Below are 18,651 nucleotides of genomic sequence, written 5' to 3'. Positions count from 1 at the left end.
GTCGAGAAAATGCAATAAGAGGCTTCAGGAGCCAATAAGAAACTAGAATAGACAAGACGAGCCTACAAGGATCGATAAAATGCAACAAGTGGCATGAAAAGCCAAGAAGAGACAAGACGAACCTAGAAGTGTCGAGAAGATTCAATAAGAGCCAAGAAAATACTAGAAGAGACAAGAAGGGGCGGTAAGACTTAAGAATATGCAAAAAAAGATAAGGCGAGTCAAGCAGGGGTGAGAAGATGCAAACATATGCTAGAAGACCCAAGGCGAGACAGGAAGAGGCAAGAAGAACCAAGGGAAACTAAGAAGGCCAAGAATATACACGATAAACCAGGAAGAGCCAGAAATAGTTAAGAAAATGTAAGAGGGAGAAAGAAGAAGCAAGAAATAAAGAAGAAAAAAATAACGCTCAGTCAATTCCTTTATTCCTGCCCTTCCTAAATTCCAATGTTGCCTGTATACCGGTCGATTTAACTCCAACCTCCTTCCAGTCCTCAGAGTACGCTTTCCAAATCCTAACAAATCAGTGCCCCCTGGCGTATCGGTCGCACCGGGACAGGTGTGCTCCTGTCTGTCAATCCAACAATAAAGTTGGCAACAATAACATTCTACTGACTAAATAAGTATTACAAAGTACCTGTCTTGGCTAATCAGCCACAATCATGGGGTAACCATAACGAAAAAAGGGATGGTATGAATTATTATTAACAAAATATAAAAATAAATAAACGAAAATATGAAAATACTAACAGGTGAGTAAGTAAATAATAATAAGTAAATAATAGTAAGTAAATAAAATATAAGCAAATGAAGTACGTGATACTACAAAAATTTTATAATAAGTGCATAAAATGAGTAGATAATAATGAAGTGAATAGTGAAAATAAGTAAAATAATCATAAATAGTTAAAGTACATAATAGTAAATAGGTAATTATGGATAATATCGAATACAGGGTTTCCACACTGATTAATGATATAAGCGACAACATGGATTATCCAAAAATGACCACTCTCAGCTAGTATGGAATTTTCGACAATTTCTTGAATAAATTTAACGTACGTAAGAAAAACTCTTTTGTCCAAATTATGTTTTAGTTTATCCGCTGATACATAGACGAGCCCATTTTAGTGTTTCATTCACTTGTTTTGTTTTTTTTTCCGTAGGTACGTTGTGAAAAATTTACAGATAGCCTTTTTATGTACAACTGTTTTACAATCAAAATTTTACTTTCATTGTACTATTATAACTGTGACGAATACAGAAAACTTTTCTTTTATGTTGTTAGTAAAATTAATTTGCCTTTTTACGCACAATCAGCATTCTAGATAAAATAGACAAAAGTTCTCTAGACCGACCTGAAACCCCATTTTAGCCTAATATGTCGTTGAAATAAGTAGTCATTATTAATATCTTAAACAATATTTTGGAATAATCTATTTTTTCAACATTCCATAGTTAATAAATCCATCGATTAATCCAAATGTTTAATTAGTGGAAAAGTAAAATTTGGTATTATTATAAGTAGGTACTTATTCTTTAAGTGTAAATCATTAAGAAAGTACAGCTTTTTGTATTATTTATGCAGCGTACTATGCAAAGATATTAGAAGAACGAGATGTGCTATGCGCAGTTCGTACTGAGTGGAATTGTTTTGCCGAGTGTCGCCGGTTTTGTTCACCAATACTACTGCACACCTTCGCTTGCGCTAAGGCAGGGGTCTCCAAACTTTTCAGCCGGAGGGCCAAAACCGTTTTAATTTCTAGACACCCATATTTTCTGTCCTAGGGAGGGGGGGGAGTAGACAATAGAATTTTCAGGGATGAAAATATAGCTTTAGATAACGTAGCTTTGAAGATATTTTTTGATACTCGTTTCTCAGACCTTGATATCATTGCGAATCAAATAAACATTTTTCAAAAAATTCCTCTTGATATATTCGCGCGATACTTGTGGCGGCAATGTATTGGTGCCAAGTACCTCGCCAACGAGCATATTTATTTATTTGCACGAAAAAATTCGCGGAGTTTTCGCCCCTTCTGAGCCAGGTCTTAGCTATTAGCTGTCACGGGTCCTTGATGACAGTGGTCATTAGATGTCGCGGGCCGGATGGAAGACACTGGCGGGCCGGATACGGCCCGCGGGCCGTAGTTTGGAGACCCCTGCGCTAAGGTATCCGCACTAATACATAGAACAGATTTCTGTGCGTACACGTCCCGATACCGTTCAAAGTACCCTAATTAGGTAGTACTCCGGCTACGGTCCGGCGGCCAACATAGCATATCTCGTTCTTCTAATATCTTTGGTACTATGCAATAAATCTGAAATGAAAGAAAAAAAATTGCAGGATTAACTATTGAACATTTTTTTACAGTTTCCAAAAATAAAACCAAATAGGTAGCTACTTTTATTTTTACTTCGGTTTCCTAAATTCAAACTGAAACACAAAAATGTGAGGTAAAAAACCGTGGATACAACTTGATCGTTTCTTTACAAGTCTTCTAACTTACTAAATAATTGGCAGAGAGAACAGACCGCCAAACAACTTTGTCTTGAAACACACTCCTTGCTTCATTCACATCCATACATCGTCTCATATATATCTACTCTTCTGTTATTCCCACTATTGACATGGCCCTACTGATGTATCTGATTCACCTGATAGTACTCCGTATTCCTCTGGAGTCCCCAACTTCTACCATTCGTATTCGCGTCATATATATTTACCTTAGACTCCTTTTTTCCTTCATTCACTCAACATGCCCAAACCATCTAAGCCTTAATAATAATGACAGTCTAATTGCTTCAAAGTGTTCATTTTTTCTATTGTTAGTGTTTTTATGTATCCATCATAGACATATGAATATTAGTAGACCTGCCCTAAGTGATTAAAAGCGTATTATCCCCACTCCCCATACCGGTTCCATTGGAGCCGGCTGTGCTCGCGTATGGCCTCAAGTGAAATTTGAAAATTTGACGTCATCATTCTTGTGCGAACTATGGTCGAGGCATCATCGGTTCATTTTACGAAATAACAGGGCAAAATGTTGACTTGTGCTATGAAAACTTGTAAAAATAGATGTGAAAAAGAGAATAAACCCAATTGTGGTATTACATTCCATATTTAAGCATTATTTTACTTTATTTTAAGCATATTCACATCGTATAATATGGATCAGTTGTAGAAACATAATATACTATCACATCGAGAAACGTCTGGACGCGAAACACAAAGCTGGTTGGTTGCTGGGAAGTAAATTATGAACATTTATAAAAGTGTCTTAACTAAATACTTAAACGAAATATTCGACTCTGAAAATAGAACCGAATTTTTTTGCCGAATTTGTTCATAACGTGGCGAGTAATTTGCGCTCCCATGTAAAAATGTCTATTCATTCAAAAGCAGATTTTACTTTTAAGAAGTAAATGGTGATATTATAATGCGAGATGCCTATTTACTGTCAGATTGATTTATTGACGAATCACAGTCAGCTTCACCCCCTTCGTTCTTCAACAGTTGATTTTAACCCCTCGCCATTATCTTCTCGTCTATTAATTCCTATGTCTGTGGTATCCATAGTTAAAAAAAATCGTTTGTCGACCAACAATAAAAAATAATAAAAAAAACATATTTAAAAATATTTTGGTGCTTACGTAATTTATGAAATAATATTGTCAATTATTGGACTGACTAAAATGGATATCCTTCCTAGTTGTACTTAATGTACAGTCAAAATTGCTCCAAATCTGTAATGACAACGGCTACTCCGAAGGTAGATAAAGCAAATACCAATTTGGAACGTGCCGCAAGTAGGTACCTTCATTATACAATAAATAAACTATTTGTAAAATAGGACAAATTAATCAAATTAAACTTATTTGCGCATGCATTTGAATATGTAGTCGAGGGTCTCAACCACTCCTTTATTAATGAAAATAAATAAAAATACATCTCATAATATTTAATTATGGAAAACCCGGTGGTAGTAGATAGTAGATAAAGGTGAGTATTTACTTTATCTCGAAACTACAAATTAATTAAAACGGGAAAACGATAGTTCCATTGTCGTATTATCCCAACGTATGTTTAGGAAACACATAATATAAGTGTGCGTGCGAGCATCAACGACGGAACATTACAAAACTTATTTCGGGCCGAACTTTACGAGAGATGGATCTAACGCAAGGGGAGGGCGGGGGGTGTCACGTGTTCAAAATAGGGATGGGAGAAGAACTAGTCCGAATTTTAATAATGAAAAAATATTGTTTAAAACTGACGCTAATGAGATTTGATTGTTTTTTTATCGTACCTAACCATCACTTGCCACTTCATTTAGATATTATTACAAATCACTAAGAACAATGCAAAAACAGTACTTATCAACGTACATACAATTTAAATGAACTAGTAATTCTGTCAACAGTAGACCTCGCATATAAGAAGGTACGTTTGTAATTTTATCTTTTTTTAAATCACAACCAAAATTTCCTCTGAAATCGTAAGATTTGTAAGCAGCTACTTAAATACCTACATTCTTAATTAATAAATACGATCATTTCACATAAAAAAAACTATTTTCACTGAAATATTAAAACAGTCACCATCTTGAACCGGAACATAATAAACAAATTTTCAGACGATTGTCGAGTTACAGCAGGACTTCGCTACGCTCCGCTCTGTCAAAAAATGGCCGAAGTTGTATTTATCATTCCGCTATAGATTCCCACCACAACTATATCCCTTGGATCTTGTAATAAATTGATTATTATCTTGGTTGATTAATCTTGAAAATTATGGCCTTCAAATTAATTTTCGATTAATTGTATTTTTGTTATTTTGCAGTTTATTTGTGTTGTAAGCTTAAAAGTAAAATGATGTTGATTTATAAATAAATTGAAAATTGTGGAAGAATGAACCCTGATCACATCCCTACGTCTAGCTGCTTCCGGAATAATCCCAGCAGTCCGACGGAAAGCGTCCTCTGTAGTGACGCTCCGAATCGACGCCATACCCAACTCCAGCGTTCCGCGTGTGATAAAGAAATATCATAAACCATCGAACGAATAATTTAATAAAGTACCCTCGAAAACAAGCGAATTACCCAAAATCAAGTAAAAAGTCTGCCTATCGACTCTTAACTCGGCCGCTTAGTTAGCCGACTTACTTAGCCGCGACTATGTAGGTCGAGCAATCGGGAAGTTTTCCATTAATACCAGACGGATTTTATTACTATTTCCTCTTTGCAAAACTAGGAAGACGTGGATTTTCTTTTCGTATTCTGCGCATAGCCTGTTGATTATAATGTAGCTCGTGCCGCGAGGGTGCATGTTCGAATATTGGGACAGACGGAACGCATGTCTGCAAATTTTGCGCTGGTTGTTTGATATTATTTTGGATACGCGAATATTCTGCTGACAACAAGATGTCTTCGTACCGCAGCGGCTACGTGAGTATAAATTCATATCTGGCATGCGTTTGGTGTACAAAACATTCCCTGTGATACCTAACTGTCTCAGTGCTTACTTAACTTACCTACTAGGATCGGCATATCCATGGGGTATGTAAATATTGTGAATGGGCGACAAGCGTTCACCGGAAGTGTTGTTGGAAAGAAAATGAAAAAATAATCTAGCACATAGATATAAATAATCTGTTTGGTCTTGAGCACATATGTTTATGTGGCAGTTACCTACCTTTGTTTGTGAGCATTTTGTATAGATATTATATCCATGAGAAAGTTACATTATGATTTCATCTCTGATACATTACCTAGAAATTGTTCCCAGTTCAATGTTAAATAAAATATACCTTTCATCAGATATTTTTCGTCTTGGCTACAACTGAACGTGGGTTTCGAGCATTTTGAAGGTTATTTCAAACAAGTATCTTGATGAAATCGTAATTTGAACAGAAGGTATTAACGTTAATAATATTTTACTAATAAAACATATATTATACATAAAATCCAACAAAAAAATTATGTCAACATGAACCGTGAACGCAAAACACTATGATAACGTGTATTTTTATTAATAAAAGAGAAAATACAGATACCGACAGATTAAAACCGGAGAGTTGAAACATACATTCATTACAAGAAAAAAACAGTATTTGTTTTGATTTTAAAGTAAATAAATGAAAATTATTTTCACCAGGGTCAATATAAAGTATTATATACAAATGTTTAGCAGTGTGGCAAAACAGGTCATTAGCCTCCACTTCGATAGGTTGAAATGTAAGTATTCAAAAGATAAACTAAGACCTAAAATGCAAAGTGATATTTTTTCTAATAAGTAAATAATAAGTATATTTATAAATTTATGTTACGTGCAAAAAACGGGTATATTGTCGTAAGACTGATCAGTGATAACGATAACTTGCCTTCCTCTTTCGATTGATATAACTCAATGTTTTTCACACATTGTCCATTTTAGCAATTTACCAATTTACCGAAAGTCTCTGGTGTTTCAGCAGAAATGTAATTTTTACAATTATCACATTTAAACCTAAAACAAAAGGATTGTAATTCTTGCGTGCTTAATTTCCTTGTGCGAATATGTGCGACATTATCAAAATTGGAACTTGTGTATTTAATTGTATTTCGTTTAGAGAAATCTCAATCAAAAATCATAATTTTATAAATTAATCTTTTCAAATCCAGATAAGTGGTTTTATTTATTCTATATTTGGAAAGTGGAATATTTTTTTTGATTATGTAGAAAAAATCGGTTTGCACTTGGTAAGTCAAGTTACATCTCGTTGTTTTTTACGGGTAACTATTTGTTTATTTATATTAGGTAAATTGCGTTAACCTTCACTTGGTAATGAAAGATGCATGCAATGATCATCGCAAGCGCTTCGATCAAGTCATCGAGTGAGTCACACATTATTGGGTGGTCACTGGTCACTGGTCAATGATCAGACTTGGCATTAACACTCTCTCCACTGTTAGCATTTAAATAATAGTTGCCAGAAATAGTTTGATAACCTTTGAATTCCGGGTAACAAGTTGCCCGGTGCGTCTATAAAGAGCCTAAGTGTACCGAGCGCTGCCATTTACCTATCAGTGGTCCCAGTGTTCCGTGTGCCCAGGTGCTATTAGGAGCACTAGATCTCTGTCGTCTTGGAAAGCTTTCTGGTTGTTATTTAGTGCGCTTTTGTAAAGCAGGGGTCGGGGAACAAGCACATACCATAAACATATTATTCTATAAACGAATCCAGTTATTTGAAATACTTAAACAATCTCTTGAAATATCACGGGATATTATAATTATGGGATTTTTAAAGCTAAAAGGCTATCTATCATATCGCCTTGCAAAAACAAATTTTCTTTTAATATAATTTCTTTTTTGTTGACAAATTATAAAATTCCAGAAATCTACTTTTCGATTATTGCTAAACTTTAAAAATCATCTGTCAGAAATACATATCTTAAATACAGAATTATTAAATGAATCAAAATTGAATAACTTTATGATTATAGATAGGTACCTACTTAATCGCTACATTCATTAGTTTCGATTTCTAAAATTTCAAAGCAAAATTTCGTTCATTACATAGGAATTTTTCACATCACGCACAACATCGCAGACAACCAAAATTAGAATATTTGATGATGTGTTTAGGCACATGTTTTTTGTTTCGAAATAGGATGACGTACTTTTGAAAGTGAAGAATATCGATTAGTGCATGAAAAATAACATGCTATATTTTTCATCATTTTTATAAAAATGTTTTTTTACATAAATTACATACTATGCACATGATAGAATTAAGAAACTAACCTATGGTCTCTTACCCTTTAAAGCTTTCTATGAGTTTATTCTGGTCCATTTAAATAAGCCTTAAAATATCGACGGTAATTCGGTAAAACCCTTCAAGCCACAAAATGAAAATGAAGACGATAAAACGAATATTCACAATTCATAAAACTAATTAAACAAAATTTTAAAGTATCTTTTTGAGAGTCTAAAGGAAGACTGTGTTTTTAGTTATCGTGGCAGTATATGTAACCACTGAAAAATAGCATTCCCATAAAATGTGGCTTAAAGTGTTTTACTAAAACACGCGATATTGAATGGTGGGTATAATTAAAATAATGTGAAAACGCTTGGCTTAAACATTACGAAGCTTTGTAGTCTTATATGTTGTTCTAAAAAGTCACCATGTTTTCATAACTCTCACACCGCTTACTTGTGAACATGTTTATTCTAGGCACCTTGGAGTAAAAATGACACAAATAAGACAACTACCACGAATACTAAGCCGAAAGTCGCATCCGAGGTACCGGTTGCTAAAAAGGTTTGTCAATAACAATACTAGCATTACACCAACATAATATAATCGGCTTGGATAAAACAATAAACCATTTTTAAATATGTAGTTTGCTTTTAAAATTAATAAATGATATTACGTACAAATGGTGTCTGGTAATTACAAGTTGTGCAAACGGGACTCTGTTGACTCTACGTCACGTTTTTACGGTATTACTGTTTTTGAATTGAGCTTTTGTTTTCGATTAAATCGAATCCGAAGTTGGTATTCAATTTTTCTCTAAATACACAAAATCGTCCGCTACGGGGTTACTATCAGCAGCTGTTTAATGTATTTTGAAAGGCGTCGATACGTAGACAAATCTCCATAATCTTTTTACCCTTTATTTTTCGAAATAAAGTATTTTGTAAAAAAAGTCGAAATGCTTGCGAAGGACGGGTTATTTCACAGAATTTGAACAATCTATCAATTTTCGAAGTTAATTTTCAGGTTCTGTGGAAGTTCTATTTAAGTTCTGTTATTATATCAGTATGGGAGAGTTGCTTCGTAGAACTGAAATAATAAGAGAACTTTTACAGAACCTGAATTGTTAAAATTTCGATATATATATAGCAGTGTTCGGTTTGTACCTACCACTAGTTTGCGGACACCGTTTGTAACAATATGATAAAATTAATAGTTACAAATAAAATATTACAACAATTATATCACTGAAACATAACAAAAAAAACTATATTTAACACTATGCAAACATAACTATATTTAATACTATGCAAAAAAATTTACTAACACCATTTTATTGTTGACTTTAACTAACGGCAGCCTGATTTAACCAATAAATTACTTGTCACTATGGACACAGTGTAATATGTCATTGAAGAAGAAGATAGTAATAATAAATCTAAACGAAACTTGAAAAAAAAACAGACACAGAAAAACGATAACGGTCACAACTTGGAATCGAATCCAGGATTTCTTGTCTTACCGGAACAGTTCTAAGTCTAGATTCCTAGTTCTGACCGTTATCTTTTTTCTGTGTTTGTTTTTTCATGTTTCGTTTATATGTATTACTATAGCATCATCCTCTTTTTCAATAATATATTTCATTGTTGAGTATAACCCTCAAAATACTTAATAAGAAAAAGTTGTTCGTGAACGATGTAATATATTTATTATTTCGTAGTAAATAGAATTTACGATGAGGATGTTCATAATAACGTGCAATATATATTCAGGATATTCTAACGGCATAGGTTACGCCGACCATGGAAAAACAGATTATAACAGCGGCAAGATCACATGGGGATACTGTGACTTCTGATCTATGATCTGTAACTGATGGAAGAAAAAACATCTTCAATAATAATTAATCATCCATATTCTAGACTAAATCTCATCTTCTTACAAAAAAATTCTAGTGTGTAAATTATTTTGTAATTTAAGCTGTATTTATTAAATTTGTAAAATTCTTTTCGACACCCGTAAAGCTACCTTTCTTGGTGACGTAAAACTAATCAGTCAAAATCATTCAATTTTTCAGTAATGTAATTTACATTATTTTTTCTACCGGTCGCTTTTGCAAATGTACTTTACAAAACACTGACTTTTTTCCGGTGCTAATATTTTGTTACCAAGAACAAAACAAAAGTAGCCAAATTACACAAGATGTGTACTTTTGGCCGGTCATATGTCACCTAACCAGTCATGTAAAATGAAAATCATAAGAAAACTCCTGGAAGGTTATTCAATTATCAGTCCTGACCGTTGAACACTTAATATCAATTTTATTTTTGTTATGTACAGATAATTTTGATTTTTACAGATAATTTTTGCATATATCTAGCTGGTAGATACACAATGGCCCCTAAGATTTTAATATTGAAGAAGTTGCAAATATAACCATTCAAGAAAATTGAAAATATATGTTCTGCATAAGCCTTCTGAATACAGAGAAAACAAAATAAACAAAAAAAAGTATAATAAAAAGAGATCTTCTATTAAAGAGCTTCTATTAACATAACTTTTTGTCTTTCAGTATGATAGCAGCTATTCACGCAGCAAGCCGGATACAACCACGAAGGAAAGTATTCGGCCTACGACTGGCTTGGATAAGCCCTCACCAAGCCGATACAGTTCCCTGGGTTCCAGTAGCTTCCGAAGTACATACTCACCATCTCCTAGTACATATTCGCGAGATAAATCTGGAACTAGAGAACCATCGTCTACTAGTTCATCAAGTCGGTACCCAAGCAGTTATACCGAAGACAAACCAGAGAAGCAATCAGTACTGAATAAATACATGAATGCTAAATCAGCTGACAAGAGTGATAGTTCGTCGACATATAGCAGATTAACTGTTCCCACGAAACCTGCCAGCCGAGACCACAGTCCTGTCGATAAAGGATATAATAGCTATAGCAGTAGAAACAGTACCACCACGCCTTCAAGAACCTACCATGAAGACATTTCCAGCAAGATTAAAACACCCCTCCCAACTAAAGACAAAACGCGCGACACAGGTGCTACCGAAAAAGACATTCCTAATAAGAGCAGTAAATCACCTTCCTACAGTACCTCCTCTTACCCTTCATTCAAATTATACCAAAGACCTTCAACGTATAGTCGCCCCGTAGCAAAAGAAGAACCTAAAATAGAAACAACGAATACTTCTAGGTACTCGACACCTAGCAGGTTTGGCAGTTCTTACACAAGGAGTAGTTTAGTTGATAAACCTATCACACCGTATGTTTCCCAGACATCTTCCGTGTTAGCAAATGCAAATGTGACAAATGGCACCGAAACAAAACCAATAAACCATGTATCTGAATCTATAAGCACAAACCAATATAATATACAACCTAAATCAGAATGTGTCGAACCGCTGAATAAAGATATAGAATCTCCCCCAAAAGAAGAAGAAGAAGAAACAAGTTCAGAAGATGAATCGTCAGATAGCGAAGCCATGTCAATGATTTCTGTAACTGTTGTAACCCGTGGAACATCTCCAACAGCACCAAGTTCATCCATATATCTCCGCACGCGAAGAGCTGACATGGCTAAAACGATCGAAAAAACTATCAGTAGGCCAAAAAAGAGATGTGAAATGGTTGACAAAGATATGCAATCTGATAGGTTGGATGATTCGACAAGAAGTTCGAGATATGCAAGTACTTCTAGAGTATCAGCCTCTCCTTGGTCGTCGTATATGGATACAAGATACACATCACCCATATCGAGCAGTAGGTATACGTCCGGCAGGTACAGTACGTACACTTCTCCGAGGGATACATCTTCAAACGTTAGCACGGCGGGTGCTGATAAGACTCCCGAGTCCGGAAAAAAGGAGGAAATCAGCGCTTTCAAAGAAGAAACTCCACCTGCAAAACAATTGGAAAGTGAAAAAATAGAAAAATCGAGAGAATCGCCAATCAAAACGCACAACTCGTTCTTACCGATAACTTCACCTATCACTGCTATTCCCTTGATGACGTCTGATTCGTCATCAACAACCAAAAGTGAAGATATACCAGAAAGTCCACCCAAAGCGTCATTTTTCAAAGAAAAGTCAAAGAGTCCATCATTACCAAATGAGACAAGTGCTCACTCTTCCCCAGAACGCTGTTTACACCAATTACCTCCGCAGGTGCCAAAATCTGAATCAGTGACATTAAACAAATCAGCGTCATCGACAAATTCTGTCAATAAAACAACTAAATCGGGGGGTAAAAAAATTGTTAAAAAAATTAAAGTAAAATCGAAAGACGGTGAACTAAAACCAAAACGTCAATTACGCAAAAGTGTATCTACAAGTTCCGGTGACTCCGAGTCATCACTTCAAAACGGCGATTGTGATAATGAAAACCACGAAAACACTGTGATTAAAAAACCCAAAACCAGTACAAAATTAAAGTTACGTACAACTCTATCAAAACTTAAAAAATCGAACGAAAAAATAGACGCACAAAATAATATTAATTGTGATGATTCCATTCAAAGTGGTGAATCTCGATCGCATACAATTTCTTTGTCGCGAACAAATAGCACTAGCACTGAAACAAATTCAACACATTCTAGTAATTCAAGTGATGAAGATTGTGAGGGACAAAAGACCAAGATGAGTGAATCTAAAACCATATTTAATGACAATAAATATGACGGATCTTCGAGAACTTCGATACTGGCATCGTCTGGCGATGAGGTATCTCTTTCATTAGATAAATCATTTAAACCATCACCTAGCCCGAAATCTCACAAAAGTGATACACAGCCAAGAACAGAGGAAGCAAAGTCTTTCCTAATGCGTGCTTTGGCCCCAGTTACTAATCTGTTTAAGATGCGTCAAGAAAATGAGAAACAAGAAAAGGTCCAATGGCCTGACAATGCATGTGATTCAGATAGTCAAAACACCTCCAACATTGCGTCCATTGCCACGGACGTGGAAAGCAGAAGTATCGAAAAGCCGAAACCAATTCGCCACGTCGAATCTGGTGAAAGAGCCTGGTGGATGGAGTCATCAGGTGAAAAAAATGGTGATTCTAAAAGAAGTATCGCCAGATCTGCTTCAAAGTCTGCAGAATTAGGAGAAAATAATAACTTATCAGAACTTAAAAATAATGGATTCAAGTATAATCTTACTAAACAACCGTCAGGTGATAAACCTTGGTGGCTTGATAGCAATGGAAACATTCCTGAGGGGGTAGAAGTTCGAACACCTAGTAGAAAAGGATCAAGTGATAGTGAACAATCTGATAAATACAACGTTTATAAAATTCGACACATCGATTCAGGTGAAAAAGATTTTTGGCAAAAAAGTGAAAGCTCTCCGAAATCAGCAGAGGTGGAAAACTTGCCTAGGAGTACAGAAACTTCAAAGAGTGAAATAGATTGGTGGAAAAAAAGTGACAGTATTAAAAAATCAGCTGAGATGGAGCAATCACCTAAAAGTGCTGAAAATTCAAAGAGCGATATTGATTGGTGGAATAAAAGCGACAGTACACCTAAATCGGCTGAGGCAGAAAAGTCACCAAAAAGCGCTGAAAATTCTAAAAGTGAAATAGACTGGTGGAAAAAAAATGATTCTACTCCCAGATCAGCAGAGGTGGAGGAATCTCCGAAAAGTGCAGATATTTCTAAAAGCGAAATAGATTGGTGGAAAAAAAGTGATTCTACTCCCAGATCCGCAGAGGTGGAGCAATCTTCGAAAAGTGCAGGAACTTCTAAAAGTGAAATAGATTGGTGGAAAAAAAGTGATAGCTCTCCAAAATTGGCAGAAGCAGAAATACCAAAGAATGACGATAATTTTACTTTAAATGTTGTCAAGATAAAACACATTGAATCCGGTGAAAGAGCCTGGTGGCAAGCCAGCAATAAGAACATTCCAGAAGGAATTGAAAAACGGGACGTGGGCGAATCTGACTCGGAAAGTTCTTCAGACAGAGCAGAAGAAAGAATCAACCTCATAGAAGAAAACACCACCAATGGTCCAAATTCAATTCCTGGATTTTCGATGGAACCGCAAGATAACGAATATGAGGAACCACTAGGAGACAGAAGAAGCCCGGAAGGCCTGGAGACTCCTCACGGATGTGAACACTTTACTGGACGAACGTCACCCTACGACAATGTAGAGTGCAATCGTTTGCCTAATAATAACACAGCAAAACAAAGGTCGACATCAAAACATGAACCTAATTTTATTTCTCGACACATGGACATCGATGATATCTTGGGAACTTCGGGGCAGCTCTTCACCCCCATGATGGACAGAATACTGGCGCGCAAAACCAGTAGGGAAATCATCGAGTGTGACAACTCCGAATGCAGAGAAATAGATCCCAGGGAAGTGAGGATACACGACAGCACAGCACAGAGACCAGTCATTCAGAAGCTCCGAGACAGGTATAACTTTAATCTTTATTATTATTATTTTACCTAATCTAACCGAAAAACCTTTGAGGACTTGTATAATGCGTAACTATGTTAGAGAGCTATCCATGGATTTTGTCTGAAAACATCGAATAACTTCATTGTCAATCTTTCCTGCACGTCATTAAAAACTTTAATTTATTGACCGGTCAATATTTAATTCGTTGCTGGATAGCTACGGCCAGACATTCCACATAACGTACAACGCACATTCACAACTAGCAAATACATATAATGCCGTCAAAAGGGAAAAATCAAATGTATTAAATCAATTTTGACTGTTAAATATATTCGGGTCGTTCATCATCGGGTAGCTCATGTGTCGCACACCTCTGGGAGTCAAGACGAGTCTGACGACGAATTAATGGGTCAAATTAAAATGAAATCGCGAAGATTGGATATGATTTCGCGAGCAATGGCGCGTATAAACTTGTGAGCCGAACTCGTGTATTCTTTACGTGGTTCTTTCTTTCCCTTGGATCGTATTTGGGGCCAATTTGTTGAAAACATAATTTCATCGAACGGTTCAGAGGTTCGGCGCAGCGAACACACACGTGTCCACGCGCCATTATGTGAAGATATCACGTGCCAACCTCTTGGTTGACGCAGTCACTAGACAGGAAGTTTTTTTTCAAACATCTTTTCAAATTTTATATAATTTAGTTTTAATTTTGTATCTAATGATTTCGAATGGGGCCATTTTTCTCAATGTAAACAAAACGCCAGTGACATGAATTCACGTCTCCAAGACACACTGAACTATAAAAAAAGAGAAGCTTGTGCCAATTTTTTGGGTAATTCCCCGGACATGAAATAATGGTGGACTGATTATCACTGATCACTTGGATGGACGATTAATAGCTTGGGAGCTTTTCAATTTGTGCTCCTACGTCTTCACTTTTACTATGGTCTGGGAACAACGTCATCATTTATTCCGGGTGTCTCACAATAACTAGAAAATGTTTCTTTATATTTATCTATTTTTACATGGCCGTGATTCCAATAGTATCTAAACATAAAGCGTGAACTTATTCATACTCCATTTTTAAAGATTAAACCCAAATGGACAGTTTTTGTAGGTTTTCTCAAAAATATATATTTTATGACTGCTAGTAATCAATTTATAAACGGTTTACGGTCGATGCTGCTACAGTGACTATAATACGATGTCTGCAAACTAGCAAAAACTAACTAACTAAAATCTAGTTCGGGAAGAGAATAAATCATCTTATTTCACAATAAATTATCTTAGAAAAGGGAGTAAGAAATAACATTACTAGATATTAAAATTATTTAACGACTTGGCAAAAAAGAAGTTCTTCATTATTTATACTGGAAAAAAAAATCTTAAATCAAAATATATCTCAATAAATACTTCTTAAACCACACATTCTACAAATGTACATCCATAAAATTTCCTTTCGTGCTAGGTTTATTAATTCATAAATATAATACAGTAACTCAGGCCAGAATGAATATTGCTAAAATTGGAATAATATAACAATGGAGCATATGTAGATACTTGTATGATTTAGTTTGATTATTTTCTTACAGGAGTGACATCATTGACTGTACGGACGAAGCTGACAATCTAAATGTAAGTGTTATTTTACCATTTTTGTTAATTTGCAGTAGAAATGTTTACTAAGGCTGCATCGCCTGTCGAGTAACATTTGGTATCGAGCTGCTAACAATAACGGTGACCGTATAACTCATCGAAATGCCAATTCAAAACACCATTAAAAATTGTCAAAAAGTCATGAAAAGCCATAAAAAACTAGGTTAAATGGGTTACGTAGGTTAGGTTTGTAGGTTACTTTATTTCAATCGCTTTTAATGTAAAGATGTGTTGAATTGTCATTGTGTTGAGTTATTACGGAACCAACAATAATAGTCCCTCCGTAGATAGCGATACGGTTTAAATTCCCGCTTAACATCAGCCGCCTGTTTGCCGCAAAAAAAAAACATAACCAAATAGTGTGTTTTACTTAATTTTGCGAATTTCACGCATAAATCTTTAAATATTTAACGATCATTTTCTGAAGAACTTAATTTGCCACATTATACAATAAAAGAATTGGTATTCGTAAGTGTAAGATTTTAAACATCACAGTCCTGACACTTTTCTGGGCTTATCAAACTGCTTGTCAAATATTTCAAAGTTCTTTATAGCATCTAAAATATGTTTAAGCGATCAAATTCACAAAACAAAAACTCACGATTTTGCATTACTTCGTAGTGCTTCGCCTTAAATTATTTTTTTACAAAAAAAAAATCTTTCAACTAAATAATTCTTTGATTACTACTTTAAAAAAAAGAATAAGTTATTAAGGGAGAATCATGGAAGTAAATAATAATAAGTCATCACAAAATATTAATTAAGCTTTGCTACAAAAAATATAGTTTTATTTTTCAATGATTATGGAAAGTTGTTCATAGTAGTTATGTCAAACTATATTGTACTGTTTTTTTTTCTCATCCTTTTCCTAAATTAATCACATCATATATGGCAGTTTTTTCTTTGTTCTTTTAAATTATTAGCAAAATATGTTATTTCACATGGTCACCCTACATGTTTACTACTTCATTGAAAGAGGTTCCTTCAGCTTAGTAGGTACTTATTATTCATGCATCAATATTGCTCTTTCAATATATACTCGTATATTACCTTGTGATATTTTTATTATTTTGTAAAATTATTACCCTCGACACAGGCTAGTCCTAGTGAGGTTAATAATTAAAATGTAAACACTGGTATCTGGATTGGGGTTTTCGTATGTCGGGAAATCGATGAAATAAAATTCTGTTATCTTTAATTATAACCGCTTCTTATAATATATTTTATTGAATAAAGATTGTAAATCAACAGTGCTAATTAGATATTTCTATGAAAGGGCTGATTCTTGGGTATTATGCTATGAGCAGAAAGTCGGGAGCGCCGAAAAAACCGGTTAAATGCAAGTCACATGGGCAAAACATGCCCACATGCGTTCTTGTTACTTAGGCCAGTATTTAATTTTATTTTTTCTCCCCTATTGAAATTGTGCAACGTCGAGAGATCAAATTAATTATTTTTTTTAAGCCGAAGGTTTTTCTAACAAATCTTAGTTGTAAAGAATATTAATAGTTATAATTTAAGTGTTTAGTTCAGAAAAAACATAATAATAAACAGAATAAAAGAAAAAACGAAATATGAATTTTTAAATGGAAAATCGAAAATTGTCAGATCGTCAATATATACTATTGTGAATTTGTTCAATGCTTCAGAACTATAATGATTATTAATGAAGAGGACAAAGGACTTGTAAAAGTTTAATGTGAAATCATTATTTTGGATTAATCTTTACTATGAATCGCTTTATATTACCAATTCCAAAAAACGTGTTTTGGATAAATTGAAGCTTTTCCTACAGTTCGCTTATGTAGCAGAAGTCGGGGACGCCCGAGGAAGACATGGCACGACCAAGTGAATCAGATACTTGAGTAGGGCCATCTCTAGAGTAAGAATAATAGAAGAGTATGTATGAGACGATGTATGAATGTGCATGAGGCAAGGAGTGTGTGCCAAGACCGAGTTGTTTGGCGGTCCGTCCTCTCTGCCTACGGCGTGATGGTGTGTTAGTCAGTTAGTTAGTTAGTTCGCTTGGGTAGAATTAAATATAAAATTGTTAATTACGCCTTAAAAACAAAGTTTTTTTTCCATAATACATCATTTTTTAATAATAGGTTTAATTAAAAATATTATTTTTTGTTGGTTCATTCCTCAGTTGACTCTTAACTGTTAACATTTTTAAAATATCTTTTAAACCGTCCTTCCCAGGGACTGAAGTCAACCAAGCTAAAAACTGAGCCAAATTCCAATTGGGTAGCACCGATATTTATTCCGTATAAATATCATCCAATTTCAGAGAAATGCGTATATGTCCGCGTGTTAATGCGTGATTGCCACTAAAATGCATTGGTAAATTTAAATATAAAAATTCAACTTTTTTAAATAAATAAATTTGAACGTATCACTTTCCTACCAAAATGATTCAATTTAGTCAAGGCGCCCTCGTTATCTTTAGATTTCGGGGAAGACACCGATGATCTTATAGAAGATATAATTTGTTATTGGACCATCAACCAAAATGCTAACAAGAGTGAACATTGTGTATCTAGGTGCCTACTATGATCGTATTGATAATTGTATTATTATAATTATGTTTGTTAGTTGTGAATTAATAATATCTTTTATTCCATGACATTTTTCTTGCTTGCTTTTTGCCGGGGCGGCGATACCCATTACCGCCTCCCACATTATTGAAAATACGACATGTCCATCAAGATCGAATCTTTTGGTCGAGGCATTTCATTCGTAACATCACAAGCGAAATTTGCCCAAATGTTTAAAAACTTGGAGAGAAATTTATTAATAATGCATATGATTTTATTGCACATATACACGATGG

The 18,651-nt window shown here is 34.7% G+C and overlaps 1 protein-coding gene across 4 annotated transcripts in view; it reads left to right on the top strand.

Annotated features, from left to right (window-relative positions):
* The first annotated feature begins 5,067 nt into the window (after positions 1-5,067).
* The window catches only part of Fhos (Formin homology 2 domain containing), an 86,931-nt gene continuing 73,347 nt past the window's right edge, over positions 5,068-18,651 (top strand). For 2 of the 4 annotated variants that reach the window (XM_089649924.1, XM_089649921.1), the window contains exons 1-4: positions 5,068-5,447; positions 8,216-8,302; positions 10,311-14,173; positions 15,755-15,797. In XM_089649924.1, coding sequence (XP_089506050.1) covers positions 5,424-5,447; positions 8,216-8,302; positions 10,311-14,173; positions 15,755-15,797 — 4,017 coding nt within the window. In that variant the 5' untranslated portion in view covers positions 5,068-5,423. The remainder of the gene's footprint in view (positions 5,448-8,215; positions 8,303-10,310; positions 14,174-15,754; positions 15,798-18,651) is intronic. The other 2 variants (XM_089649922.1, XM_089649923.1) reach the window with 2 other exon arrangements.

This window comes from Hesperophylax consimilis, chromosome 31 (genome assembly GCF_061612785.1).
Source record: "Hesperophylax consimilis isolate HC1 chromosome 31, BYU_Hcon_1.0, whole genome shotgun sequence".
Classification (NCBI taxonomy): Eukaryota; Metazoa; Arthropoda; class Insecta; order Trichoptera; family Limnephilidae; genus Hesperophylax; species Hesperophylax consimilis.
This window is presented reverse-complemented; position numbering and strand designations above follow the sequence as displayed.